The following is a 27,765-nucleotide window of genomic DNA, read 5'->3' as shown; positions in this document are numbered from 1 at the left end:
GGAGAGCAGAGAGGGGGGAAATGGAGGGGGGGAGAGCAGAGAGGGGGGAAATGGAGGGGGGAGAGCAGAGAGGGGGGAAATGGAGGGGGGAGAGCAGAGAGGGGGGAAATGGAGGGGGGGAGAGCAGGGAGGGGGGAAATGGAAGGGGAGAGCAGGGAGGGGGGAAATGGAGGGGGGAGAGCGGGGGAGTGGGGAGAGCGGGGGAGGGGGGAGAGCGGGGGAGGGGGGAGAGCGGGGGAGGGGGGAGAGCGGGGAGGGGGGAGAGCGGGGGAGGGGGGAGAGCGGGGGAGGGGGGGAGAGCGGGGGAGGGGGGAGAGCGGGGGAGGGGGGAGAGCGGGGAGGGGGGAGAGCGGGGAGGGGGGAGAGCGGGGGAGGGGGGAGAGCGGGGGAGGGGGGAGAGCGGGGGAGGGGGGGAGAGCGGGGAGGGGGGAGAGCGGGGGAGGGGGAGAGCGGGGGAGGGGGGAGAGCGGGGGAGGGGGGAGAGCGGGGGAGAGCGGGGGGGAGGGGGGAGAGCGGGGTGAGAGCGGGGGGGAGGGGGGAGACGGGGGAGGGACGGGGAAACGGGGTGAGAGCAACAGAGGGGGGGAAGCGGAGGGTGGGGGGGGTTAGCGAAAGCTGTTTCAATGCAGGTTATGATTTTTAAAGAACGGGCGGGGGGGGGGGATCCGTTCATTTTTTGGAAAATAACATTAAACTTGCTGCTGTAAAACACAAAGGTACGCCGGTTAAATTAAAACCATGCTGCAGAAACTCAGCAGATCAAGCCGCGTCCTTCCCAAAGCAAAGATCCATATCCAACGCTTCATGCTTGAGCCCTTCATCAAGCCGACTCGGCTTTCTCTTTGCTGGATATCGTGCGCATTGCTTGAACCGACTGAGTTTCTCCCGTTTTGTGTTTTTGAACAACAGGGCTCCTTGAACGGCTTTGTGTTTTGAACAACAGGGCTCCTTGAACGGCTTAAACGGCTAGAGAAGGTGATCTGAGTCACGGTCAGGTTTCATGGTCCATGTTTAAAGAACGAAAAATTAAAAGTGAGGCAGGTCTGTTCTTGGGGAGGGGGAGGGGGGGGAGGGGAGGAACTTCAAAGTTTTAGTAGTTTCTTATAGTTAATTTCTTGAGTCCCGAGTACATCATTGGTAACTCCAGAATTATTGAATGGGGGCAGGGAGATGGGCAAGTGGGGAAAATTCTGTGTGGGTGAGAATTTTCAAGTCGTAAATTATGACTTAACCAGTAGTCTTTGTGATACACCAAGTAGGAGGATGCTGTGCTGGATGAAATTTTGGGGTTCTTTTTAGAAAGAGAGTCTGGGGTCAAATTTATAGTTAATAAAGGCACAGATGAGGGAATCGGTGATTGAGTGGAGGTCAAAGTGGAATTTTGTATTGCACCTTTGGAACAGATGGAACATCAGGAAGTAGGAACAGGAGTTGGCCAAAAATGGCCCATCGAGCCCGCTCCATCCTGTGGAAGGTCTGGGTGTCGGTATGTTTCATACACCATTAAGAATGTAAATCTGTTTACTTTTCTCAGTTGAAAGTAATGTTTTTTAAAAAGAAAAAAGTGGCAAAGGTAAAATTTTTGGTGAAGGTTCAATGTTTTTTTACATTTAACCAAATCAGTCTGATGCTGATCTGGTCTTGGATGTTGTTCAAAAGCTTCCGAAGGGTTAGGGAGGGGAGGTAGTAAAGCTGGGTTTGTTGGCTTAATTTTGTGTGAGACCTGGGATTGTCACATAAATGATAGAAGCAGAAGGTATTGTGGAGCTCGGAGGTAAGAGCATTCTGATAGAACCATGAGAGTAAAAGTGGAGTGTTAATCTGATATTAAAAAGATTAGAGGATGTAGTCTTTGGTCAAGGGTTTTATCCATGGACAATTGAGACTTGAAATGGATTTATTGTGGAGGTTGGTAGGATAGTTAAGGCCTCTGGTATGCTGGGCTTCATTAGTCAGGAGATTGAGTTCAGGAGTCATGAGGTAATGTTGCTACTCTATAGATCTCTGGTGAGACCAAACTTGGGATAGAGTGTTCATTTCTGGTTACCTCATTACAGGAAGGATGTAGAAGTTATGGAGAGGATGCGGAGGAGATTGACCAGAATGTTGTCTGGATTGGAAAATGTATTATGAGGCAAGGTTAGCACTGCTAGGGCTTTTCTCTTTGGAGTGAAGGAGGATCAGAGGTGACTTTTTTAAAAAAGGTCTGCAGAATTATGAGAGGCATAGATAAGGTAGACAGCTAGCACCTTTTTCCCAGGGTGGAGTAGGAAGGTTTTGGAGAGCCATCAGGGGTAGATTTTGTACACAAGAGTTGTGGGTGCCTGGAATGCATTGCCGGTGTGGTGGTGGTGGAGGAGGCTGAAACATTAGGGATACTTAAGACTCTCTTAGACATGCATGAAAGATAAATAATGGGTTATGAGGTAGGAAATTTTTATTTATATATACATAGGTTGACACAACATTGTGGGCCGAAAGGCCTGTACAGTCCTGAAATATTCTGTAAAAATTTTTGTTCCATGCTATGTGCTGTGAGCCCTGCCAATGGAGAATTGTTCATAAAAATACTTGATAGAATCATTGTGATGACTCTGGCTCTCAAACTTTATTTCAATGAATGCTTAAAATAACACTGTATATAGTCAAAAAAGACTGCAGATGCTAGAAAAAAATGTGGAATTGCTCAGATCAGGCAGCATCTGAAAAGACATAATTAATGATTTTTTTTGGAACTTCGAAACTAAAAATCAAATATTTTAAGTTGTGGAGAGAAGAAAGGAATAGAACAGCCAATGACAGATCCCTGAAGAATTCCATTGGTCACTGACCTCCAGGCAGAAGAAGACTTCCCATCTATTACTACTCCCTGCTTTCTGCAGGCAAACTAATTCTGAATTCACACTGCCACATTTCCCTTCTGAAAGAGTGTCGCAGAGGGGACCTTGACAAATCCCTTACTCTTCTTTGGCTTGGCTTCGCGGACGAAGATTTATGGAGGGGGTAAAAAGTCCACGTCAGCTGCAGGCTCGTTTGTGGCTGACAAGTCTGATGCGGGACAGGCAGACACGATTGCAGCGGTTGCAAGGGAAAATTGGTTGGTTGGGGTTGGGTGTTGGGTTTTTCCTTACTAAAATCCCTTACTAAAATCTATATATATCACATTTACTGCCTCTACCTTCATCAATTTTTTTTGTTACTTCCTCAAAAAAGCTCAATTAGGCTCATGAGGTACACCTTTTCCCTCAAAGCCATGTAGACTATCTGAGGCCCTTTAGCCCATGACATCTCCACCAAGTACAGTGCCAAATTAAACTAAATCTTTTCTGCCGACACATGACTATATCCCTCCACTTCTGGATGATAACAAAGAAAGTTTATTGTAATATGCATAATATACCAAATAGAATAAATTTAGCATTCAGGACAGAAAAAAGATGATATAAAAAGGGATTAAAAATCCTTTGTCATGTAATAGTACAGAATGTGCAATATTACTTGAAATTGCCTTCTGCCCATGTAAAGCAGACAGGAGGGCTTGCATCATTCCCCACCCACCCACCCACACACAGCATCTTCCAGCCTTTCCCATCAGGAAATAGATACAGCCGTATCAAGAGCCAGAACCATCAGGCTGAGGAAGTTTTTTCCCATGGGCAGTGAGACTGCTGAATAACTGCTAACTACTCTGCGACTCTGCTATTTATTAATATTTATTTTTATCTATGTACTCCGTGTATGTATCATTTGTCCCTATGTGCATACATGTTTTGTACTGTTCTGCACCATGGTCCGACCGCAGAGCCTCTTTCATTGGGTTGTGCTGGTACAATCAATGACAAATGAACTGAATTTCCAAACCATGCCATGGTACAATCTTAGGATATTTTCAATAATACACTGGAAAATTGATAGTATTTAATGACATGCTAAATCTTCTCAGACCTCTTAGAAAGTAGAGGCATTCATTTGCCTACTCAAGATTACCTCATGATTATTCAATGAGAGATCCTCTGATGTCGACTTCAGTGAACTTGAAGATGCTATCACTGTCTGTCTAAAACCTGTTAGACACCACTATTATATCTGCTTTCACCAGTAACCCTTGTGGTCTATTCTGGCACCTAACACTGTAAAAAGAAATCTTGCACTGTGGTTCTCCTTTCAACTTATCCCCTCTCACCTTAAATGAATGTCTTCTAGTATTTGACATTTCTATCCTGAGTAAAGATTCTGAATGTTAATCTTGTAAACTTTGGTCAAGATTCCCTTCAGTGTTTGATGCTCCCAAGAAAACAAACCAGGTTTGTCGAGCCTCTCCTTGAAGTTCAAATGCAAGTAATTCTCTTCAAACCCTTTACAAAGCAGAGCCGTTGTCATACCCACATTCCTGTTCGGCTCTGAATCATGTGTCCTCTACCGGCATCACCTACGGCTCCTAGAACACTTCCACCAGCGTTGTCTCCGCTCCATCCTCAACATTCATTGGAGCGACTTCATCTCCAACATCGAAGTCCTCGAGATGGCAGAGGCCAACAGCATCGAATCCACGCTGCTGAAGATCCAACTGCGCTGGGTAGGTCACGTCTCCAGAATGGAGGACCATTGCGTTCCCAAGATCGTGTTATATGGCGAGCTCTCCACTGGCCACCAAGACAGAGGTGCACCAAAGAAGAGGTACAAGGACTGCCTAAAGAAATCTCTTGGTGCCTGCCACATTGACCACCGCCAGTGGGCTGATATCACCTCAAACCGTGCATCTTGGCACCTCACAGTTCAGCGGGCAGCAACCTCCTCTGAAGAAGACCGCAGAGCCCACCTCACTGACAAAAGACAAAGGAGGAAAAACCTAACACCCAACCCCAACCAACCAATTTTCCCTTGCAACCGTGTCTGCCTGTCCCGCATCGGACTTGTCAGCCACAAACGAGCCTGCAGCTGACATGGACATTACCCCTCCATAAATCTTTGTCCGCGAAGCCAAGCCAAAGAGATCCTTGTAGTGATTGGGCAACCAGAATAGCCTCAACTACTCCCAAGTCAAGTGGAGAGTGAATGATGGGGTTTTAGTATCAGGTAAGAGTGTATTGTGAGGGTTTGTTGATTGTAGCTGATCAGCCTATCAATAAAAGCTGAATGAGAAGCAAGAGAGGGAAAGATTTCTGGAAGGATGGATACAGCATACTGCTATTTGTTGTAATAAAACATGCATCCTGTAAGTACTAGGCAAAATCTGGTGAGGGCGGGGGGGGTTGTTGAAAGTACAGTTGGTGGGAATTCTTTCAAACTGTATTTCCTTGGACAAATTATGTTGGTCATCTGAAATGGTTGAGTTTAACATTGAGTATAGCATGCTTGGTCAAATATTACATGCTGTTCCTTGAGCTGTATTGGAAAACATTAAAGGGCCAGGATGTACGGTGGAAGATATTCCATAAAAATGCCTAAATGTGTGCAAACCACAGACGATATTAAATATATATGTTTGGGGCAAGTTAATCCAAAACTGACTAATCCATTTTAAGCATCTAATGAGGTGGAGGAGGTGAAAAGTAATTCCAGAGCATGGGTGGCTTTGGTAAGTGATTGCCTTTGGAGATGATCTTCTGCAGTCCCTGGAATGACTGGAGATTAGAGAGATTTGAATGCAAGGTGGAAAATGTTAAAATTGAATTATGATGTGTAAGAGCTCAGTGTAAGTCAATGAATGGGTAGAGTTATAGATATTTCTGTTTACTAGTGTGTGGTGAATAGTGATTTATATTATAGTAGATGTCGCATAACTCATTGCATTATCGATTGCAGCCAGCTTCAATTTATTTACACTGTCTGGCTGCAAATCTCAATCTCTGAGACAAAGATAGCTGTTTGAATGTTCTGCAAGACACAATGTCACTGAGCCTGGTGTGCTACTTGTGTTCATAAAATTTAAAAGTCATGGCTGCGGGGGCAAAATTAGTACATTTAAGATTTTTTAAATGGTACTAATGGTGCATCTCAAGCAGTCTGAAGTGCAAGTGTTGTATTGTTGGATATAGGGTGAATGACCCACATCAAATATGCCTTTAATAGTGTTATGATCTCTCTCTGCACATATAAAATGTATACATCTTTATTGCCTTACTAATATTAAAAGCAGCTGCTCTCATGTTTTGGGGGGGAAATAGTTTGCTTATTAATGACCAAGGATTATTTTTGGAGAAGGATTTGTGTCCAATTTCAGTCTCCCAATCGTACAACGGTTTTGTTTATCCTGTAGGGCTGTTTATCCTGTTCCCAAAGCAGTAAGATGGGAGAGGTGTTCAATCTATTGGTTGTGCTTTGTGTAGCATTTATGCACAACTGTTTTATTTTGGACTGATTTTGTTTGTAGTGTACAAGTTGCTGGAATTATGGTCTTGAAGAGTTGATTGCTGTTTTTATGATCAATACATTCTTCCATTTCGTAACACTGCATTAAAATTTTACAGCTAATTTAGTCGATAATGCAGTGGATAACTTGGATAAAGACTAAAATTAATATGAATTTTAAAAATCCTTTCTGCAAAAATGTCAAGTGAATTTGTCTACTTTCAAATTTGTTCTTGTTCATTTTTGCAGTTCTAATGTGAAATGTAAATTGGAACTCTTAGTGTCTTTGAAATTCTTGGACCAGAAATGAGTGAGACTAGGGATCTTCAAGATTGAAATGAGCTCCATTCCTTCAACAAGGGTGACATCAATTTGAGTTATTTGACACCAGAATGAAGGTTATAAACCCACTAGTATTTTGCAGAGGAGTCTAAAGAGGCATTTGAGGGTAGCCTGCTCTACGGCGCTCCCCAGATCCCTCCGCTCTACGGCGCTCCCCAGATCCCTCCGCTCTACGGCGCTCCCCAGATCCCTCCGCTCTACGGCGCTCCCCAGATCCCTCCGCTCTACGGCGCTCCCCAGATCCCTCCGCTCTACGGCGCTCCCCAGATCCCTCCGCTCTACGGCGCTCCCCAGATCCCTCCGCTCTACGGCGCTCCCCAGATCCCTCCGCTCTACGGCGCTCCCCAGATCCCTCCGCTCTACGGCGCTCCCCAGATCCCTCCGCTCTACGGCGCTCCCCAGATCCCTCCGCTCTACGGCGCTCCCCAGATCCCTCCGCTCTACGGCGCTCCCCAGATCCCTCCGCTCTACGGCGCTCCCCAGATCCCTCCGCTCTACGGCGCTCCCCAGATCCCTCCGCTCTACGGCGCTCCCCAGATCCCTCCGCTCTACGGCGCTCCCCAGATCCCTCCGCTCTACGGCGCTCCCCAGATCCCTCCGCTCTACGGCGCTCCCCAGATCCCTCCGCTCTACGGCGCTCCCCAGATCCCTCCGCTCTACGGCGCTCCCCAGATCCCTCCGCTCTACGGCGCTCCCCAGATCCCTCCGCTCTACGGCGCTCCCCAGATCCCTCCGCTCTACGGCGCTCCCCAGATCCCTCCGCTCTACGGCGCTCCCCAGATCCCTCCGCTCTACGGCGCTCCCCAGATCCCTCCGCTCTACGGCGCTCCCCAGATCCCTCCGCTCTACGGCGCTCCCCAGATCCCTCCGCTCTACGGCGCTCCCCAGATCCCTCCGCTCTACGGCGCTCCCCAGATCCCTCCGCTCTACGGCGCTCCCCAGTTCCCTCCGCTCTACGGCGCTCCCCAGATCCCTCCGCTCTACGGCGCTCCCCAGATCCCTCCGCTCTACGGCGCTCCCCAGATCCCTCCGCTCTACGGCGCTCCCCAGATCCCTCCGCTCTACGGCGCTCCCCAGATCCCTCCGCTCTACGGCGCTCCCCAGATCCCTCCGCTCTACGGCGCTCCCCAGATCCCTCCGCTCTACGGCGCTCCCCAGATCCCTCCGCTCTACGGCGCTCCCCAGATCCCTCCGCTCTACGGCGCTCCCCAGATCCCTCCGCTCTACGGCGCTCCCCAGATCCCTCCGCTCTACGGCGCTCCCCAGATCCCTCCGCTCTACGGCGCTCCCCAGATCCCTCCGCTCTACGGCGCTCCCCAGATCCCTCCGCTCTACGGCGCTCCCCAGATCCCTCCGCTCTACGGCGCTCCCCAGATCCCTCCGCTCTACGGCGCTCCCCAGATCCCTCCGCTCTACGGCGCTCCCCAGATCCCTCCGCTCTACGGCGCTCCCCAGATCCCTCCGCTCTACGGCGCTCCCCAGATCCCTCCCATTTACTTTGTAGATCCTTCCCATGTTAGAACTCCAAAAATCCACCACCTTACATTACTTTGTATTAAATTCTGTCAGCCATTCCTCTGTCCACCTGTGATTGATCAAGATCCTGCTGCAATCTTTGGCAACTAACTGTCTTTATTATCTACAATACCAAACACTTTAGTGCCATCTTCAAAGTTGCTAATCATGCCTTGTATGTTTTAATCTAAATCAGTGATATAGATGGCATACAGCAATAGGCCCAGCACTGAACCTGGTGGCCTGCAGTCTAAAAATAAAGCAACCTTCTACCATCACCCATGAAGCCATTTTTCTGTCCATTCTGCTATCTTGCAACCTTGTTGAGCCTCTTGGTCACACCTTCAAAAAAAATCTCATATTTGTGAGATGTGACCTCACGCTTACAAAACTGTCCTTACTCAGCCCTTGTCTATCCAAGTGTATGTATATCTTCTCCTTTAGAGTACTCTCCGATTACTTCCCCATCACTGGTGGTAGGGCTCACTGGCCTGTGGTTCCCAGGTTTTTCCCTGCGGCTCTTTATGAATGGAGGTACAGCATTTGCCATACCCTAGTTTTCCAGCACTGACTCCTATAATCTCAGCCAGGGTGCCTGCAATTTCCTCTCTTGCTTTCCACAATATCCTTGGATATATCTGATTTATGTCCAGGAGTTTTGTCTGCCTTTGTGAGCTTCAGGTCCTTCAGCACATCCTCAACTATGATAACGACTGTTCCCAAGGCACAACCATTAACTGCCTAAGTTCTTGTTTTTCCTCTCCCCAGTACAACAGGTAAGTACTCATTGAGGGGCAGGCCATCTCCTATGGCTGCACACAGAGTTGAATGAATTGATTCTTGAGTGGTCTCTTGTTTATTCTGGTTACCCTTTTTCCCTTTGTGTAGCTATACAATTTCTTGGGATTATTCTTCATATTGTCTGCCAGAGCTATTTTCTTTCCCCATTTTGCTTTTCTGATTTCCTTGTGTAGCTTGCTCCTCAGTTCCTGAAACTCCTATGAGACTCTTGTCCACCCAGTTTTAAAAACATTATTTTCACAATCGAATGGTGTAAGAGCTGATTAGATGGACCAATAGTTTTCAAACTTTTTTTCTCCACTCACATACCACTTTAAGTAATCCCTGTGCTCTGTGATTTGTAAGGGATTATTACTTAAAGTGGCATGTGAGTGGAAAGAAAAAGTTTGAAAACAACTATTTTAATCGTACCTCATTGACTCATTGTTATGTGCAGTTTCAAAGGAAATGGGCCCAATGACATTGGGCTCAAGCAAAATATTTCTTTATCAATTAGGTCCAGCTGATTTTCAACCTTTTTCCCCCCTCTCACATGCCACCTTAAATAATCCTTTAGTAATCACAGCACTATGGCATATGTGAGTGGAAAGAAAAACCACTGAGAGAGACTATGTCTGATAGGTGTGTAGAACTCTTTTGTGTAATGTGTACTAATGGCAAAGTTCAGTTTATACATCTAGCATATGGATCAAAATATCCCTTTAATAGTAGAAAAGTTGTACAATGATCCTCGACTTCCAACCTATGCGAGTTACGTCCACCCACACATATGGCCAAAAATTTTTTAAAAAATTTCTACTAAAACTACTGTACAAGTAGTCCCCGCTCCCAATGGCAGCCCAAGGTCACCAAGTTACGACCAACCTGTCTGTCCCAATTACGGTTGTAAGTCGGGGACTGCCTGTATTTAATTCTAATTTACTGCTTAGTGCAGATATGTGTACCTTAAAAAAAATTTTTATTGTTGTGTGTGATAAAGTATCTGAAGTAAACAAGTTGATCATTGGGTAATTACAAAGATAATGGTAACTATTAGCATACGAATTTAATTGTATGATATCCTTGAATTTTTGAATTATGCTCATATTTAACATGGGTAAATAACTCAAGTATGCTGATCATTTTGTTCTTGTCACCATAGCTTGCTTTCACTCCTCCCGCCCCCTTCTCTTTAATGGAACTGCTAGACAGTGATCCAGATTATGTGACTAATGCACCTGTTATTAACATAGGCTAAGGCTTTATCACAAAGCTATCCATTTCTGGTGCCATTCAGGATGACCATTCATCAAGCAATTTCCCTCTTCTAGATTGTGCTCTGCTTTTCTATTTTCTCCAAAGTATTTTACAGAAGCTGATAAACTGACACTAACTGTGATTTATGAACTATTCCCACTGTAAGATCTTGAAAAATTTTACATTTACAGTTTGAGGTGTGCATTAAAATTAACATCCCAGAAATCTTTTTGATCTTACAAGAACATAACACAAGGACATAATAAGAATTTGGAGCAGGCATTTTGGTTCTTCAAACATGCTCTTTCATTTATCAGGTTCATTAGCTGTGTCAGCTTCATGCCTGTGCACTCTATCCCATATCCCCAATTCCCTTAATATCTGGAAATCTGTGTTCTCTGTTTTGAATATCGATGATCGAGCCTCTAGGGGAAAAAATTCCAAAGAACTTTGAACCTAAATCTACACTTGTATCCAATGCAGACTAAATTCAAAATAATTTTTGAAACATTTTATAATTCAACTCTTAATTATGTTTCGATGTTTTCATTTTTTTTCTATTTTGTGGCTGGAACAATTCTTCAATCTAATTGGCTGGTTAGTATGTGTGATATTATCATTCACACAGAGGGCATCCTGCAGTTTGGTTAGAGAAATGACAGACTCTATGCCACAAAGCTTCTCACATCATGGACAATTTTTCCCTCTGGGTGTCTGTTTCACCACTGATCACAGAATCCAAGTTTTCATGGGCTTTCAGTTAATAACTCCCTTTATTTTTGTAGGCAAAGAGAGCAAAGTTGATCAGGCAGCTGATAAGAGTAAAGAGCAAAATCGCAGAGGAGTAAAGAGACCTCATGAAGATCATGGGCGTGGGTACTATGAGTACATTGAAGAAAACAAGTATCGACGGTATTTAATATTACTATTAATTTCTGGTCATTTTCACTTGTTCAATTCGGAACACAGTTATTAATCAATAGAATCGGATTTTTCCAGGTCTAAATCCCCCCTACCCCCTGTGGACGAAGATGAGGAGGAGTTTGATGATACTGTGGTGGCCCTGGATACATGTGAGTGTTCTAAGATGCTGGAGAAGGCCTTTAGTTCTGCCACTTGCTTGCATTAACTTCCTTTTCCTTTGTGTACAAAAGTTTAACTTGAATTTGAATTTTCTCAGAAACTCAGGGAACAGCCTTCTAGGGGTCTGTGTCCTGAATGGTCAACCCCTTATTTTGACTCTTAACCCCTTGGTTTCGGACACTACAGCTAACCTTTGTATTGGACAACTCTGTATAGGTTCACTCTAGAATTTCCACCTAAAATGTTGAGTTTGACGATGCCCTTTGTATAAGCTGGCCCTCCCAAATTTGGCACTTACCGCTGACCAGTGGATTCTGTTAAAAGCAAATAACAATATTTTAAAAACAAACTACAATGTAAAGGTTTCAATTTTGTTTGGCCATTTTAAAATAAACCACTTTCGGCTCCTGTAACAGGCTGTTTATAGCCTGTTCAGAGCTGATGGCAGTCGAACTGGGCGGATGGATCCTGTTGAGGAGCACTGAGACTTCACAAATAACTGACAGGGCGTGCACGAAATTGTGTCAGAGCCAGTAGGAAGATGGCGGCAGTATTGAGAGTTCACTGTCAAGGTACAGATTTTAGACCTGACGTATAGGACGACCCGATTTTAAGGCGAAATTGTTAAGTTTTTAGGATCGTCCTATACAATGGAATATTTGGTACATGTCACCTCTGCATCCCTCATGTCAAATCCAGTTAGAGATCTTGTATTGCTTTAAAAGTTGTAATTTCTGTAAAATAAAGTTAATCTGATAGCATGCATATCATAGGGATCAGCTAGAAATGCTAGTTATTATCAAATTTGTGAACAGCTCCTCTGCGCTCTACCCCCCCCTCCCCCCCATCTACCACCACCGAAGATAGATGAATCCCAGCCCTCATCATCAACAGTGCCTTCCCGAATGAAATGAAATTGCCATTATTATTGTCGTGCCACCAAAGGCCAGAGATCCCACACCAGGCCTATTTTGGAACTGCAAAGATAATTTAATCTGGAAATTGCATGGAACAAAGGATTGCTATTGACTGAATAGTCATCTTCTCCATTTTACTAAACTCCTTTTCCCACCCCTCAGATTTTGACCTTGAGGCAAATATCAGCATAAATTTGCCTATGCATGTCCCAAATCCTGCCTGTTCCAAGGCTAACACAGTTTGGCCTGCTGAGTATTGTTTTTTTCTATAGCCTTGGATAGTTGAAGTTTTTGTTGTATGGTAACGCTTAGTAGGTTGAGCCATGCTAATATTTAAAACTGTTAGTCAATCTGGCCGGTGTGATGAGGCCAAATCCATCTGTCATCTTTCATGTCTCTAGAAGAAGTAGCTGAAACTTGATCTGGGATCCAAACAGAGAGTGGGAAGGATCTTTTCCTTTGGATCAATAACAAGGAGAAACGGAGTTGTCGGATTAGTGGAGATTTTAGGAAAGATTCTTTATCTAGAGGGTGATGGAGGCCTGGAGCACAATGCCTTCAGCGGCAGTAATGAAATAATGATCTAATTGGATTTCAAAGGTTCATGATTGATTTGCATTTGACTATGGAATTAGATTGAGAGTGGGTTTACAATTGATAACTTTCTTCCATCTGACTTGAATCCCAAATAAAAGTTCCTTTCACCAAATGATTTCACTGAATCAAATTTTGAAGTACATGATTGGCATATTATCTTCCATGGTTGATGTATGCCAAGTGTTTATGTACAACATACGGATATCCTTATTCTAGGCATAAATTAATCTGGCATGTTCAGTTTCTAAAGTACACTTGCTTTTAGGCAAATTCCTGACTTAAAACATACCTATTATAGCTGTAAAACTGCTATTCACTGGCCTATTGTTTTCAACTTTATGATAAACTTATTTTGGAAAACAGTTCACTATCCACAGCTATGGTTGCCCCAGATTATTCCATAATGGTGACAATTTATCATTGGGAAAGCAATGCATGTTTAAAGTCACTGCACTTGATAACTTTTTTTGGGGGGTTTCTTTAAAAAAAAAATGCATCTTTTCATTTGTAGATACCATTTTAGAATTTTTGGAATGGGAATTGTATAAATTTCTGAGCACACTACATACAGAGGAAAGATTAAAATTCCCATCAGCCTGTAGTTTGCTGAGGTTGAAGGAAAAGAAACAAATTCATAAATTGTTCAATGGCTAGAGCTATGGTTTAAACTAGTTTTGCAGGCTGGGGGGGGGGTGGTCAGAATTAGAATGTGAGTGCAGAGATTAGGGTAGAAGGACAGGCAGGTGACAAAAGCATGATGCTCTGTGTTCTGAGTTGGTGAGGAAGGACAGGCAGGGGACAAAACCTAAATGTAGCCATTTTGAGGGGTTGAAATATGTCTCTTTCAACACTAGGAGTATTAGGGATAAAGGCAATGAACTTGGAGGAATTTAGACCATCGACTCCTTCATGGAATCCTTGATCCCTCATAGACCCCAAGGCATGTACAAAAAAGTAAATAATAATGATGAACTTTTGTTACATACTTGAAAATAAAGTTAAGGCTTTAAAACAAACAAGCAAGTGATTACAATAAGAGTTTTAAAAAAAACTTTGCTTCTGGCCGGGAAGATGCCAAACAGAGCTGGGTCCAAGTCTTCAGCATCGGCTGCAGCCAGGGTCAGTGATGGTGACTCCATTCTCAATATCGGGTGCAGTGCCATCTGCATCGAAGAAGTCGCCTCAGGCTTCCGGGCAGTAGCAGGGACCTCAGATGTGACAATTCTTTCAGGACCCCCCCCCCCCCCCCCACCAAGTTCAATAGACCCTCTGGCATTTTTTTGACCCCTTGGATAGTCCCATCAACCACTTAGGACACTCCTAACTTAGAGCATGGATCAGTATGTTGGACTACAACATTGTGGCTGTACTGAAACTTGGCTGGAGAAAGGAAGGATTGGCTGAAGCAGGTACTGGGGTTTAGGTGTTTTAAAAGGAATGCGATGGGAGGTAGAAAAGTTGGGGGTGAGTAGCATTACTGATCAGGGACAGTATCACAGCTAAAGAAAGGGAAGATGCTGCAGAGAGTCCACTGAGTTGATGTGGGTGAAAGTCATAAATAGGAAGGGAGATATCACTGTGCTGGGAGTAGTTTGTAGGCCCCCAAATAGCCTTTGGGACACCAAAGAGTAGATAAGCAGGCAGATTTTGGAATGGTGCAGGAAATATAGGATTGTAGTTATGGGTGACTTCAACTTCTGTAATATTCCTGGAACCTCATGACTGCAAGAGGGATGGATGGGGCTGAATTTGTCAGGTGTGTTCAGGAAGGATTCCTGACACAGTGTGTGAACCAGCCAACGAGAGGAGAGGCCAAACTGGATTTAATTCTGGGTATGAACCTGGTCAAGGGATAGCCAGAATTTTGGTAAGAGTGACCACAACTTCCTTAGCTTCAACATAGCTATGGAAAAGGATAAAAACAGACAAAAGGGTAAAGTGCTTAAATGGGGGGAAAGAGATGAGGGAGGAACTAGCAAGAGTAAATTGGAAACAGATGTTCAAGGGTGAAAGCACAGAAGTAATGTGGAGAAAGTTTAGGGACCACTGTGCTGGGCTCAGGATAAGTTTGTCCCACTGGGACAGGGAAAAGATGGTAGGAAAAGGGAACCGTGGCTGACGAAACAGGTGAGGCAACTAGTCAAGAGGAAGAAGTATGTTAGATATAGGAAACGGGAAAGGCTCATGAGGAGCTTAAAGACTTGGGAGAATTCGAAGGGGGCATGAGAAGGCCTTGGTAACACCTCAAGGTGTTAAGGTGGGGGCGCTATAGGATAAAAGAGGCAACATAAGTTTGGAGGTGGAGGAGATTGGGGAGGTCCTAAATAAATACCTTGCTTCAGTATTCACAAGAGAAAAGGACCTTGATCAGGGTGAGGTCAGAATAGAACAGGGCTGTGTGCTGGACAGTGTGGTGATTAAGGAAAAGGAAGTGTTGGATCTTCTTAAAAACAAGATTGATAAATGCCTGGGGCTGGATGTGATATACCCCAGGTTGCTGTGGGTAGTGAGAAGAGATAGCTGGGGCATTAGCTATGATCTTTGAATCCTCTTTGGCTGCCAGGGAGGTGCCAAAGGATTGGAGCATGGCACCCTTGTTTAAAAAGGTAATAGGGAGAATCCTGGGAATTACAGACCGGTGAGTTTTGTGTCAGTGGCGTCCAAACTGTTGGAGAGAATTATTAAGGATAAGATCTATGATCATTTGGAGAAGTACAGTCTACTCAAGGATAGTCAGCTTGGCTTTGTGAAGGGAAGGTTTATGCACCACAAATCTAATTGAGATTTTTGAGGAGGTAACAAAAGAAATAGATGAGGGTAGGGTGGTAGATGTGGTCTGCACATCTACATTTTAGGATGGCTTTTGACAAGGTCCCGCATGAGAGACTCATCCAGAAAGTCATGAGGCATAGGCTCAGTGGATAAAAATTTGGCTTGTAGGAAGAAAGCAGAAAGTAGTAGTGGAAAGAAAGTATTCTGCCTGGTGAAGGGCTGCAAGGATCTGTTCTGGGACCCCTGCTCTTTATGATTTTTATAAATAACCTGGATGAAGAGGCAGAAGAATGGGTCAGTAAGTTTGCAGATGAAACTAAAGTTGGAGGAGTTGTGGATGGAGTTGTGGATGGAGCTGAAGGTTATCAAAGATTACAAGAGGATATAGACAGGATCCAGAAAAGTGGCAGATGAAGTTCAATCTGAGTAAGTGTGAGGTGATGCATTTTGGAAGGGCAAACCAGAAGGCTGAGTACAGGGTAAATAGTCAGTTACTTAAGAGTGGATGAACAGAGGGACCTTGGAGTACAAATCCACACATTACTCAAGGTCACTGTACAGGATCATAGGATAGTTAAGAAGGTCTATGGGATACTGGGCTTCATTAATAGGGGGATTAAGTCCAGGAGTAGTGAGGTCATGTTGCAACTTGACACTTGGAGTATTGTGTTCAGTTCTGGTTACCTCCTTATAAGAAGGATGTGGAGAGGGTGCAGAGGAGATTTACCAGAATGTTGCCTGGTTTGGAAATAAGTTTTATGAGGCAAGGTTAGTAGAACTGCGACTTTTCTCTTTGGAGCGTAGAAGGATGAAAGGAGACTCGATAGAAGTCTACAAGATTATGAGAGGCATTTATAGGATGGACAGCCAGCACACCTGTTTCCCAGAGCAGGGATAGCAAACATCAGAGGACATGTGTGCAAAGTGAAAGAGGAGAATGCTGGGGGAGACATCGGGGTAATTTTTTTTAACGTGGAATTGAGGGTGCTTGGAGTGCCTTGCCATGGATGGTGGTGGAGGCTGAAACAGGCCATTTAAGGACTCTCAGAGAGGAACAAGGATGAAAGAAAAATGGAGGGTTATGGGATAGGGTGAGTTTAGTACTTTTTTTAAAGGAGTATGTGGCTCAGTACAACAACAAGGGCCAAAGGGCCTGCATTATGCTGTTCTGTGTGTTCTAAAACTTGCCCAGCTGTCCATGTGTAAATTATAGAAAGGAAAACCGAATTGAATTGAGAGGCAGTACAGAACACCAGAGAGAAAATTGATCTTGAAATCGTACATTCTTTATTAGAATACATCGAGGGTTTATTTTAATAATTTATGGCAGTGGTGGGGGGGGGGGGAACAAATAACCTTTTCATTCTTGGCCACTTTTGCTGCTACCCACAAACTGGTGACTTGGTGTAATCTGTTTCAATATTTGTCTTATTTGTTTTGCTTTATTGCAGCTAGGTTTTCTGTTTGAGGGGGCACTTTGATATCGCTTAATGTCTTAAAAGTACTTTTTTTAAAAAGCAATTTTTAATATTGTTATTATGTCCTGTGTGTTTAACTTGGCCTTGGAGGGGGCAGGAAATTAATGATGGCATCCTTTTTTTAGGTGATGATAATTGGTGGACCCTGAGGTTGTTTTAATATTATCAAGTTGCAGTGTCTTTCAGAGCTGTTTAGTTCCAGAATTATTCCATAGTTGGAACAAATTTCTAATCATTCTTGACTTTTGTTGTAAAATAAGTTTCATACTTTTATATTTTTACATTCATGTTATTTGATTATTATCAATTGTCCTGATTGGTAGGGGGTAGTCATCTTTGTTGCTTTAGGGAAATGTCCCTGGTGAATTGAATTTGTGCATGTCTGCCAATGTATTCTAATAATGCATAGGTTTGTGATGGGTGAAGGATAAAGCACTAACAAGCATAATTTTTTTTCTAGATAATTGTGATTTGCACTTTAAAATCAATAGAGATCGTTTTGGTGCAATGCCTTTGACTATGGAAGGCTTTGCCTACCTCTGGGCTGGTGGAAGAGCTTCCTATGGAGTTAATAAAGGAAAAATCTGCTTTGAGATGAAGGTAAAAAAAAATCATGATTTTGTGCAATTATTATTTTGAGCAAAAAAGCAAAATTGTATTAATATCATCTTGTATCAACAGGTAATTGAGAAGATACCAGTTAAACATTTGCCAGCGGATCAGACTGACCCACATGAGGTGAGGGTTGGCTGGTCACTGGCTTCCTACAGCATGTTACTTGGTAAGTTTAATTTCAGTTTCCTGCTTCCTCACAGACAGCATCTTTTCCCTTCTCAATATTGGTGGAAATACTGACCATTGGTATATGGTATGGTGTGACGTTTCTGGTCTGGCCCCAGTTGAGAATAGCTCTTCTAAAAGGCTGTGGGGATGGGGGAAGGGGAGAATGATTGGAGAACCTTTTTATGGAGGTAGGTAGATTGTAACATTCGGCCTTCAATTTTTATGGAACTCCTCAGTGTGAGAAGTAATGCTGGAAATACTCAGCAGATCCCAAATGAAGGCACGAACTGAGGAAAAAAATGCTGTGTTTAAAACTGCACCTTTTCCAGCTAGTTCGGTGATGAAATGTGCAGCCAGAAGTCCCTCTAGTTTAATATAAATATGCTCTATGAAAGATAGTGTAGGAGGTGCAAAATGATCAGTATTGTTGAAGCAGCACAATTCAGTGGGAGTTCTTGGTAGCACTGAAAGTAGAAAATTGTTCTCTTGCCAAATATCTGACATTTTGCATCTGATTACCATACAAGGCAAAGGGAGAATCTGAAAAATCAATGGCAAGGTACTTTCTTGTTTGCGCACTAATTCTAGTTTACACTGATACTGACATAAGTAATATCTGCTGACTGGAAAAATTATTGGGAAATCTCAGCGCTGATATCACTTGCCTGATGAAAATGTGCCTTTGCAGCTTACTGTGCTAAATTTAGACCAGCACTCCATTACAAGTAATGTGTCAGTGTATTTACTTTGTTTGCCGACACATTATCCAAGTAATGAGACTAGAATGGTTGATTCTTGTCAGCACTGAGCTACCAAATATCAGCTGCTACTCTGATCATAATTTACTTGTGGAAAAACAGAGTGAAATTGAATTTGAGATTGGAATCCAGCAAAATCTAGAAAATTAATACTTTGGTTGAGATGATTATATGCTGTGTATGGTTGATTGCTTTGTGAGCTTTCCAGTGTGTGTATTGACAAGGAAATAAAATAAGTCCTTGATTTATTATGGTGATACAACAGAGAAGCACTAAAAGGGGGGAAAAGAGATTGTATTGTTTCAGTGAAGAGGATAATTTCAGCTTCTAAAGTTTTCTTAAATTGTGCTTTAAAATCAGGGATGTATTGCATATTTGTTGCACATATATTCTGAGATTCAAGACATTTTGTTAACTTGGACATTTTCTCTGATTGAATTTGTATATACATGCTGGGTAAACGATTTTTTAAAAAAACTTGCCATTCTTGAGAAAACTAGATTTTTTGTAATATTCAGTATTTAATTAAAGCTGGTAATTAAGAGATTTGTTTTGATTTTTAAAGGATCTCTTCATGCTGTCACTATGTTTAATTGTTTTTATTTTTCTCAAAATAAACCGTAGTTTCACCTTTAACAGCGCTTGTTCCAGAAATTCTACATTTTCTCATTTCACACACAGTTGAACTGGTGGCAAATAATAAATTGCTGCAGGAACTTAAAGGGTCAGGCTGTATTCATGGTGAAAATGGCCAGTCAATGTTTGGGTCTGGACCCTTTATGGGTATCACATTGAACTGGTAGATTCTTATTTCCAGTATTTTTGTCTTTGGAGAACCACATTTTTCATTAACATTTTGCTTGCTCTCCTATTTAAAAAAAACACTCTGGAGTAAACAACTCTATAAAATCAGTTTATAAATAATTACTCCACAATTCACTTTCACTGTGAACTTGCAACAAATTTGCTGCTCCAATGAGACTTCCACCATTCTTCACTCAATGCATGTGAGTTCAGCATGTTGAGAGTGGTGTAATTTTATTCAATGATAGGAACCAAGTGGTAATCATACACTTCTGGTCTGTGACAGCAGTGAAAACAGAACATTGTCACTGACTGCTTCACTTAACTACCACCCAGATCACATTTTATAAAATGACTGATTGTCAGTATTGGATTGGTAGCTACAGACAAAAGGCATACACTTTATCTTGAACTCATTTTATCTACTTATTATTTCCCATCAATTACAATATTTTGGCTGTAATGAAGGGTCTGCTGCCAAAGGGTATATCTGACTTTTCAGACTTTGAATACATTGTGATTTAACTATTTCCATTGTGGCCATTTTTTTTTTAAACTGCCTCCATGTTTTTTTTAACGTATACAGCAATGTTAATTTGTGGGGTTTAAATCGAACACTTGTTCTTTCAGGGGAAGAAGAGCTTTCTGTTGGGTACTCTGGAAATGGAACAAAATGTTCAAATTGCAAATCTGAAGAGTATGGCGAAAAGTTTGGAGAGAATGATGTGATTGGTTGCTTTATTGTAAGTTGATATCTTGTGGGATCTTGGCATAAACTCTTAATTACATTGGCGCTGCACTATTGCACCTACTTTCTGTGTTTTCAAATGAATAGAAATAGGACTGGGTTTATCGATTGCTAACAAGCTGCGATTTCAAAAGATTCCTCTCATGCAGGAAATTGAAATGATTTTTAAATTCACCATTTTGAATCCTGAGTTATGTCACAACATGGGCATAATGTAATAGTTCTTTTGAGTTGTTGTGGCAGTACCACATACACTCAAACCATTGGCTGCAATGAGGAAGCTTCTCCTGAGGAAATTTTGCAAAACTCCCTCAATCTTGTGTTTTGTTACAGAACTTTGATGCTGGTGAAATCGAAGTCTCTTACTCCAAGAACGGACAGGATCTGGGTGTTGCATTTAAGATCGGAAAAGATTGCCTGGCTGACAGGGCTTTATTTCCCCATGTTCTCTGCCACAATTGCGCAGTGGAGTTTAATTTTGGACAGATGGAGACTCCATTCTTTCCTACACCCGAAGGCATCACTTTCATCCAGCAAGTCCCATTGGAGGACCGTGTCCGAGGGCCAAAGGGGCCGAAAACCAAAGGAGAGTGTGAAGTAAGTGTGATACTTTCAAAGCATTGATTTTTTTTTAGTTTTATTGAAATGAAAGGAACCTTGGAATGAATAATTTGGGTTGGGTACCTTTTTAGGTTACAGTTTATCTGTCGGCTTAGTTTTATCATCTTTGCTTTGATTATTTTTTACCCAAGTAAAATCTATGTTGAAAACAAAATTTGTTAATATTTGGAGTAGAATGTCTAATGTGATACAGATTAGTTGACTCATTTTTCTCCTTTTTTTTCCCCAAACGGTTCTTGTATCTCACCCTAATGTGTTTTCCGTGTAGTGGACGGACAACTGATCTTACTTTCTCCCTAACTCTTCCTCAGAGATAGAAGTATTTTGTCTCTTGCTGTTTGGTGTGATCATTTTTTTATGCAAGAGCAGGGTATACAGAAGTGTGAAAGATTTTCAATACAAAAATAAATACATGTATTAAACCAGTGTTCTATTTAGCAGGGGTTGCTTGAATTGATCTGCAGTAATATTTCTCAATTTGGATTGTTTCAGGTTTTGATGATGGTTGGCTTGCCTGGGAGTGGTAAGTCGGTGTGGGTTTCCAAGCATGCAGCAGAGTACCCAGGAAAATACAACATTTTGGGGACAAACAACATCATGGATATTATGAAGGTGCGATATTTGAGATGTCTGCCTTGGTATATCTGCAAATAAAAACCCTATTAGCATTTTATTGTTTGTCTCTGAAAGTTTAAGTATGTCTGTCTTGCAAACTGGCTTCCAATTTTGAGTTTTGCATCTATTCCATTGTATCTCTGAGGCGAGTGGATGATGGCATGAAGCGACTCTCTCGGCTTTTACTTCCATCTTGTATTTAGTCTGTATCCATCAATACGAACATTTTACTAAAATGGGGAAAAATAAATAGGTAAAGGTGAAATTAAGGAAATCTGTTTGCTTTGGTGTTATTTCATAGAATGTTACGATCGTTTACTTGCAAAGTGACATGAAAATGCAATGCAGCCTTTTAATGTTTCCTGCTTAAATGCATTAAATTGTTTGGAGATGAGTAAAGACGGCGAGTGACCAACTCACTGGATAAGATTTTTTTTGTTTGGATTTCCAGACATCCTAGCTGCTTCCTGCTGAACATCTGTTGTCTGTTTCAGGTGTTGAGCTTCAAGCGTCAGAAGACCGACAGAGTTAAATTGACTACATTGATCCAGCAAGCTACGCAATGCTTGAGCAAGTTTATTGAGATAGCTGCTCGCAAGAAGCGTAACTACATTCTTGATCAGGTATGTGGGTGTTAGGTTTTCTCCTTTTCCTCCCTCTCCTTCCCCTCTCTTAACACCTGAATAATTGTTCCTGTAGATGGTCCAGATAGCAGGTCAGATTGTTGAGAGAAGAAAGGTTTGAATTAGAATAGCAGCTGTATGTATATTCAGAGATTGGTATTCAAGTACAGACTAGAGGCAAGGCTCTTGAGTTCGCAATAAGCAGGAAAACCCAATAAAATGGCACATTCAAACTTTATTGTAGCCATGCTTTGTAATAATTTTACTGTAATTAATTGTATATCGTGGAAAATAAACTGATGTATCAGCTATGCTGGTCAAATTAAGAAAGATGGGATGCTGTGGAAGAATGGGGCGGCAGGGGTGCCTGGATAACTCAAAATGAGAAGCAGTTGTTTTTCAAAAAAAACACTTTTAATTTTCTTGTGTAGACAAATGTGTGTGCAGCTGCACAGAGAAGAAAGATGTGCCTGTTCGCAGGCTTCCAGCGTAAAGCGGTTGTCATTTGTCCATCAGATGAAGAATATAAGGAGCGTTCAAAGAAGAAAGCAGAGGAAGAGGGAAAGGATGTCCCAGAACATGCTGTTCTGAAAATGAAAGGTGTAGATTCAATTTGAGTGCAATTCTGGTCATGCATTGATCAGTTTTACTTTGGGAGCTAGAACACCTGGTCGTTGAATGTGTTAGTGATACAACAGTGCATTTAGCTATTGTATGTTTATTTTTAACCAAATCTTTAAGTGTACAGTGTCCCATTTTAGATTTTATTTTTGTATATTTTAATAACCTATTCTGATTTTTAGATTTTCTTTGGCTGACCCATAAAAATTGAAATGTATTTTTGACGTGCTTTACTTCCGTAAACGTAAAATATTTTGTGCCCCTTAAAAATAAAGTAATAGTTGAGGTGAACTGTAATTCTAGCTAGTTGTAGCTTTTCAAAAAAATTTTCTGTGTAATTTTGAGCTTGAGTGATATTTTATAGACTCGCTGTATACCATTATTTCTCATGACTTTGGTTTTATGCTGATGTTATTTAAACAATTCTCTAAATGTCTTTCGCTGTATTTTGATCTTTAATGTATTTGTAATTGAGCTCTGGTATTGCAGTGTGGATTGAAGTAGACGGAAAGGATGCTTTCCAGATAGACAAGTTTCAGATTGACATTGTCAGGTGGTTTATCTAGTAACTGTGTTGCTATGAAAACTGTGGATCATGGCTGTGTTAAGTTTGCCACATCTGACCTTGGTCAGTAATGGTACTGGAGTGCCATTTACACCTTCTTGCATCATATTTCTTGCTGCTGTTCAGTGACCTCTGCTGAAGAGCATGTGGATATTGGGTGAGTACAGAGCTCAGTTGGGTAGTCTATTTGTATTCTGTCCTGCTGAAGTAAAGGCAACTAGCATTATGGACCTGCTCTCTAGCAAGTGTCCAAGATCAGGAATTAACAATTTTTGTTGTAAAGTGTGATTTGTTGTGGCTGCAATACTCTTCTTTTGAAGACATTGTGGATATACAGACAGAATATAGTTTAGAGATAATACGATTGACACGTGGATTCTTAATGTTGGCCTGTTTTTCCAAGGTATCTTCGCACTTCCTGAAGTGGGTGACTTTCTTGATGAGGTGAGTTATGCAGAACTGGAGAAGGAAGATGCTCAGAAATTGCTTGAGAAGTACAAGGAAGAAAGTAAGGCGGCTCTTCCACCAGAGAAAAAGCCCAACACCAATGCAGGGAAGAGGGCAATGAATCAGGGGAGAAGTGGACAACGAGGTGGAATGAACCAGTACAATCGAGGTGGTCAGAGAGGAGGACGTGGTGGATATCAGAACCGTGGTGGTGGCGGCGGCAATTACCGAGGAGGTACGGGGCATTCCATGCAGCAAAGCAAGTCTCCACTTTATCTGCGTATGTTTCATTTCTTAACAGCAAGCCACAAGCTTGTACAGAAAAACCTAGGAAGAGAAGTATTATTTTGGGCATTTGGTTTGTCCCAACATCCTCCAGTGTGTGGCTTAAATAAACATAATTTTAATGTGAACCTTGGACAAATTAAAAAGGATCGGTGTTTTGCATAAAGACAGTATTGACTTGAACAGAAGGAGTTGTTGGATGTAGAACTAAGTTTGCTTTCTTGGGTGTGGAATGGCTACAGCCAAATGAGATTTGTGTATTTATAGGATACAATTTAGGACCGCATGGTTAGCGTGGTGGTTAGTGCAATGCTGTTACAGTGCCAGTGATTGGGACCGGGGTTCGAATCTTGCACTGCCTGTAGGGAGCTTGTATGTTCTCCCTGTATCTGCATGGGTTTCCTCTGGGTGTTTCAGTTTCCTCCCACCATTTAAAACGTATTTGGTTATTTGGGGTATATGGGCTGGAAGGGCCTGTAACTGTGCTGCAAGTCTAAATTTAAAATCTAAATAAATTTACAGCTTAGAAACGGACCCTTTAACCTTGAACATTGAGCAGACAGGTTATTTTGAATGTTTTACCTACATATATTTTGTCAGGAACCTGTTTTCTGTAAGCCAGTTAATTCTCAAAATTTGCTGTGCATGTATAAAGAATCATGAGTCGTGGCAGTTTGGTTTATCGTGATTGTGGCGAGAGAGAAATCCAATTTGTTCCACGCTCCTTCTCTTACCAGATAGGTTTGTAATAATTTTTCTTTTGAAGCATTTGTTTGACCATTTGCTTTTTCTACAGGTTCAAACCGTGGCCAGTTTAATAGAAGAGGAAATCAGCAGAATCGTGGTTATCCACAAAACCAGCGCTTCGCTCCCATGATGGGCTATACCAGGGGTGGTTTCATTGATAGAGGCTCTTACAGTGGCAGAGGTGGTGCTTACAACCACAGGGGTCCAGCAGACAACCACAGGGGACATGGCCACAATCGAGGAGGCTATGGACAGGTACATTTTGAATCCCTTTTGCCCTTGCTTGCATATTCCCTTTTATAATTACCCAAGACTTGAGATGTAAACCATAAATGTGGCCATTTGTAATCTATTTACCCGTGGGGTTGCAACTCTTGAATTTATCTTGATTAAATAGTCTGACATGATTCTTTGTCAAACTAAATTCTTTCCTCACCAGCCACTTAATTTTCTGTAATTTTCCCCTGTTCAGCATCCGTCTCTCCTTGCCCTCGCTCCATTTATTGTAAATTACAAAAAGCAAGAAGTTGTGACTCTTGTTCTTGGGGATGATATGTAAAATACTCAGCCCTTTGATAGTAGGAAAGTTTAAAGAGACTTCAGGGGTAAGTTTTTAAAAAAAAAAAGTTGTGGATCCCTGGAATGCCTAGCCAATAATGGTGGCGGAGGCTGAAGCATTAGGGGCATTTAAGAGACTCTTAGACAGGCACATGGATGAAAGAAAAATGGAGGGTTATGAGGTAGAAAGGGCTCTTTTTTTTGGTAGGAATAAGTGGGTTGGCTCAACGTCGAGAGCAGAATGGCCTGCACTATGCTGTAGTGTTCTAATGTTCAGACTTGGCTAGTGCTTGCTTCACTTCCCAGATCTGTATTTCTAGATGTTCATACTCAGCACCACACAAACATTGTCATAACCTTTAGGAATAAAGAACTTCTCTAACGTCGGGACGGGCTGTGCAAGCTCCTCACTGCATGCAACTCACAGATCGCTGGATATCTAGATATCAAAAGGAATCGAGGAATAACGGAAAATTGTGTTTGAGGACAGGCACTTTTGAAACAAAGCTAACATCTGTAGATGCTACACTAGTTGTTTTTTTGATCAGAGTCCTATAGTGGACACCACCACGGAGAACAGCCACCTCCTACCTTTGAAGCTGCTTGTTCCTCTCAATCCTTGTGAATTGGGCATTATTGCAGATAGCAGTGCAGCAGGGTAAAGAATGTGGTGCAGTGGTGCAGTTCTTTTAAGAAAAAGCAGGCTAGGAAATTAAGTCCGTGGAGTAAGTGGCAAACCACTGCTCTATCTCTTTACTGAAATCTCTTCTGATTCACTACAGAATTTCAGGGGCAGGGGAAATCGTGGCTACAACCAAGGCTACAGAAACGAAAGCTACAACCTAGGTCAGGGCTACAAACAGAACTGGAACCGTCAGCAGCAGGCGGTAAGTAACTGTGATCCAAGAGTGACTGGGTGTTTACCTGAATGGTGATAAAGTTCCTTCTTCCATTGAATGATCTTGGTTTAGTTATTAAGAAATATTTAAGGTACGATGTTAGCATATTATCTGCTGATTGTATAGGTACTTAGATGGGATAGGTTTAGAGTGATATGGACCAAACACAGCCAGGTGGGACATTTTGGTCACTGGACAAGTTGGGCCAAAGGGCCCGTTTCCACGTATGACTCTAAACTCTTAAAACCATTTTTTAAAATTCTATGTAAAAGGCAGCTGAGGATGAGAACTGGTAGGAATATTGACATCTTAAATGGATGCCTGTTTATTCAAGATGTAGAGGATCTTAAAATAGTTTAAAGTTGGATCAGAAAAAGGAGGTTGTACCTTGTTGGCTGCGGGATTCCAAATGAAAACAAAATGTTCAGCATTTGGCAAGTTGCACCACCTCAATGGAGAGAAACCCTTAATATTCCAGTCAACAATCATTTGCCATTTTGAGTGCTTCCAAAATTTTGTTTTTAATTCAGTTTTCCAGCATCTGGAGTTTATTCCTTTGAGGGTATAGTGTTTCCAGTCTTGAGATTGTTAAAATGTGATAAGCATGTCTTGGAGAGGATAATGCTAGAGCAGTAGTTCTGTTTTGTCAATGAATGTGTACATTTTTTTAAAAAATCATCAATTGTTGCCAGAGTTAACAACTCAAGGCTAACAATTCAGTGTAGTCCTGAATGTCTCCTGATCAGGTGTTAGAATATCTCCAACTTGGATACGAGCAGTATCCAATATCTTAATCTTTTCCTCCCCCACGCATTGACATCATAACAGATTTTCTGCCAATTCCCATATTGTTGGTAGTGCAAATTGATTAGTTGGATTTGCTGCATGGAAATGTGTTACAATTAATGAGAATTTATTGCACTTCTAAAATTGACAGATAATATAAATACGGACTTATTCTGGCACTGAAGCTACTAAACAAAATAATGGCTAGTTTGCTTTCCATTATTAAACATGGAGAGCCCTTGGGAAAGGATGCAGTCAGCAGCCATTCCATACCAATTGATAAAGAACCTGATCTCCCCACATTTAATATACTGTCCGTCTATTTCCGGAGTAATTTTTTGCTCAACATGCAACAATAACAAGTCAAATGACCCAGTCAAGTTGCTTTTAATATGGTTGAACTTATTTTAGTCATTTTAATTCTTGCATTGTTTATCCTACTCACCTAGTTTCTTATTTTATAACCTTGCAGCGACTTCAGCAGTTCTGGTCCCAGTTCAGTAATCAGTATAATAAAGACTACTACTAGGATCTGCAGAGAGTGATCCAACGACTGTTTCACCGCAGCTGTAACTTCAACCAAGAGATGTCAACTTTTTTAATCTTGATTTTTAAACATTCCAAAACAAAGTGCCTGCAGGTCGTATTTGGAAGCTTTATCAATTAATTGATTTTTAAGTGTCTTTTATTTTTTTACATTTTAATTGTTTAGGTGGAATGTGGTGAACCTCCAATTTCTAGAGGACAAAAACATTTTCAGTTTCTGCATTTTTTTTCTGTAAAATTTTATCAAATAAAACCCCCTGAACTTGT

General features: G+C 42.0%; 1 protein-coding gene and 1 long non-coding RNA gene across 3 annotated transcripts; one reads left to right on the top strand and one right to left on the bottom strand.

The window, feature by feature from the left end:
• Positions 1-992: 992 nt before the first annotated feature.
• Positions 993-27,765, top strand: hnrnpub (heterogeneous nuclear ribonucleoprotein Ub). 2 transcript variants are annotated; one of them, XM_069930758.1, is made up of 14 exons: positions 993-1,032; positions 11,031-11,157; positions 11,245-11,318; positions 17,553-17,692; positions 17,774-17,873; positions 20,068-20,180; positions 20,519-20,782; positions 21,299-21,418; positions 21,916-22,044; positions 22,476-22,644; positions 23,634-23,912; positions 24,759-24,964; positions 26,050-26,154; positions 27,425-27,765. In XM_069930758.1, the coding sequence occupies exons 1-14, from the start codon at positions 1,008-1,010 to the stop codon at positions 27,479-27,481; spliced, it is 1,908 nt and encodes a 635-aa protein (XP_069786859.1). In that variant the 5' UTR covers positions 993-1,007; the 3' UTR covers positions 27,482-27,765. The 2 variants fall into 2 exon arrangements, with proteins under 2 accessions (XP_069786859.1, XP_069786858.1); XM_069930757.1 differs by having other exon boundaries at positions 993-1,041.
• Positions 20,519-27,611, bottom strand: LOC138760324 (uncharacterized). Its single transcript, XR_011355540.1, has 2 exons — positions 27,398-27,611; positions 20,519-21,651 (listed from the first exon to the last, which is right to left on the bottom strand). It is a non-coding gene; the product is annotated as an uncharacterized lncRNA (long non-coding RNA).

The sequence above is a fragment of the Narcine bancroftii genome, chromosome 4, assembly GCF_036971445.1.
Source record: "Narcine bancroftii isolate sNarBan1 chromosome 4, sNarBan1.hap1, whole genome shotgun sequence".
In the NCBI taxonomy this organism is placed as follows: domain Eukaryota; kingdom Metazoa; phylum Chordata; class Chondrichthyes; order Torpediniformes; family Narcinidae; genus Narcine; species Narcine bancroftii.
Note: the sequence above shows the minus strand (reverse complement) of the source record. Positions and strands in the feature narration are given on the sequence as shown.

What these genes read in the sequence shown, in the direction of transcription:
- hnrnpub (XM_069930757.1), top strand. Translation starts at nt 1,008, where the DNA reads ATGTTTAAAGAACGAAAAATTAAAAGTGAGGCAG. An exon ending in TTCCTACAGCATGTTACTTG is followed by an intron (nt 17,874 to 20,067) that starts GTAAGTTTAATT and finishes TTGTTCTTTCAG; the next exon opens with GGGAAGAAGAGCTTTCTGTT. An exon ending in ACATCATGGATATTATGAAG is followed by an intron (nt 21,419 to 21,915) that starts GTGCGATATTTG and finishes TGTCTGTTTCAG; the next exon opens with GTGTTGAGCTTCAAGCGTCA.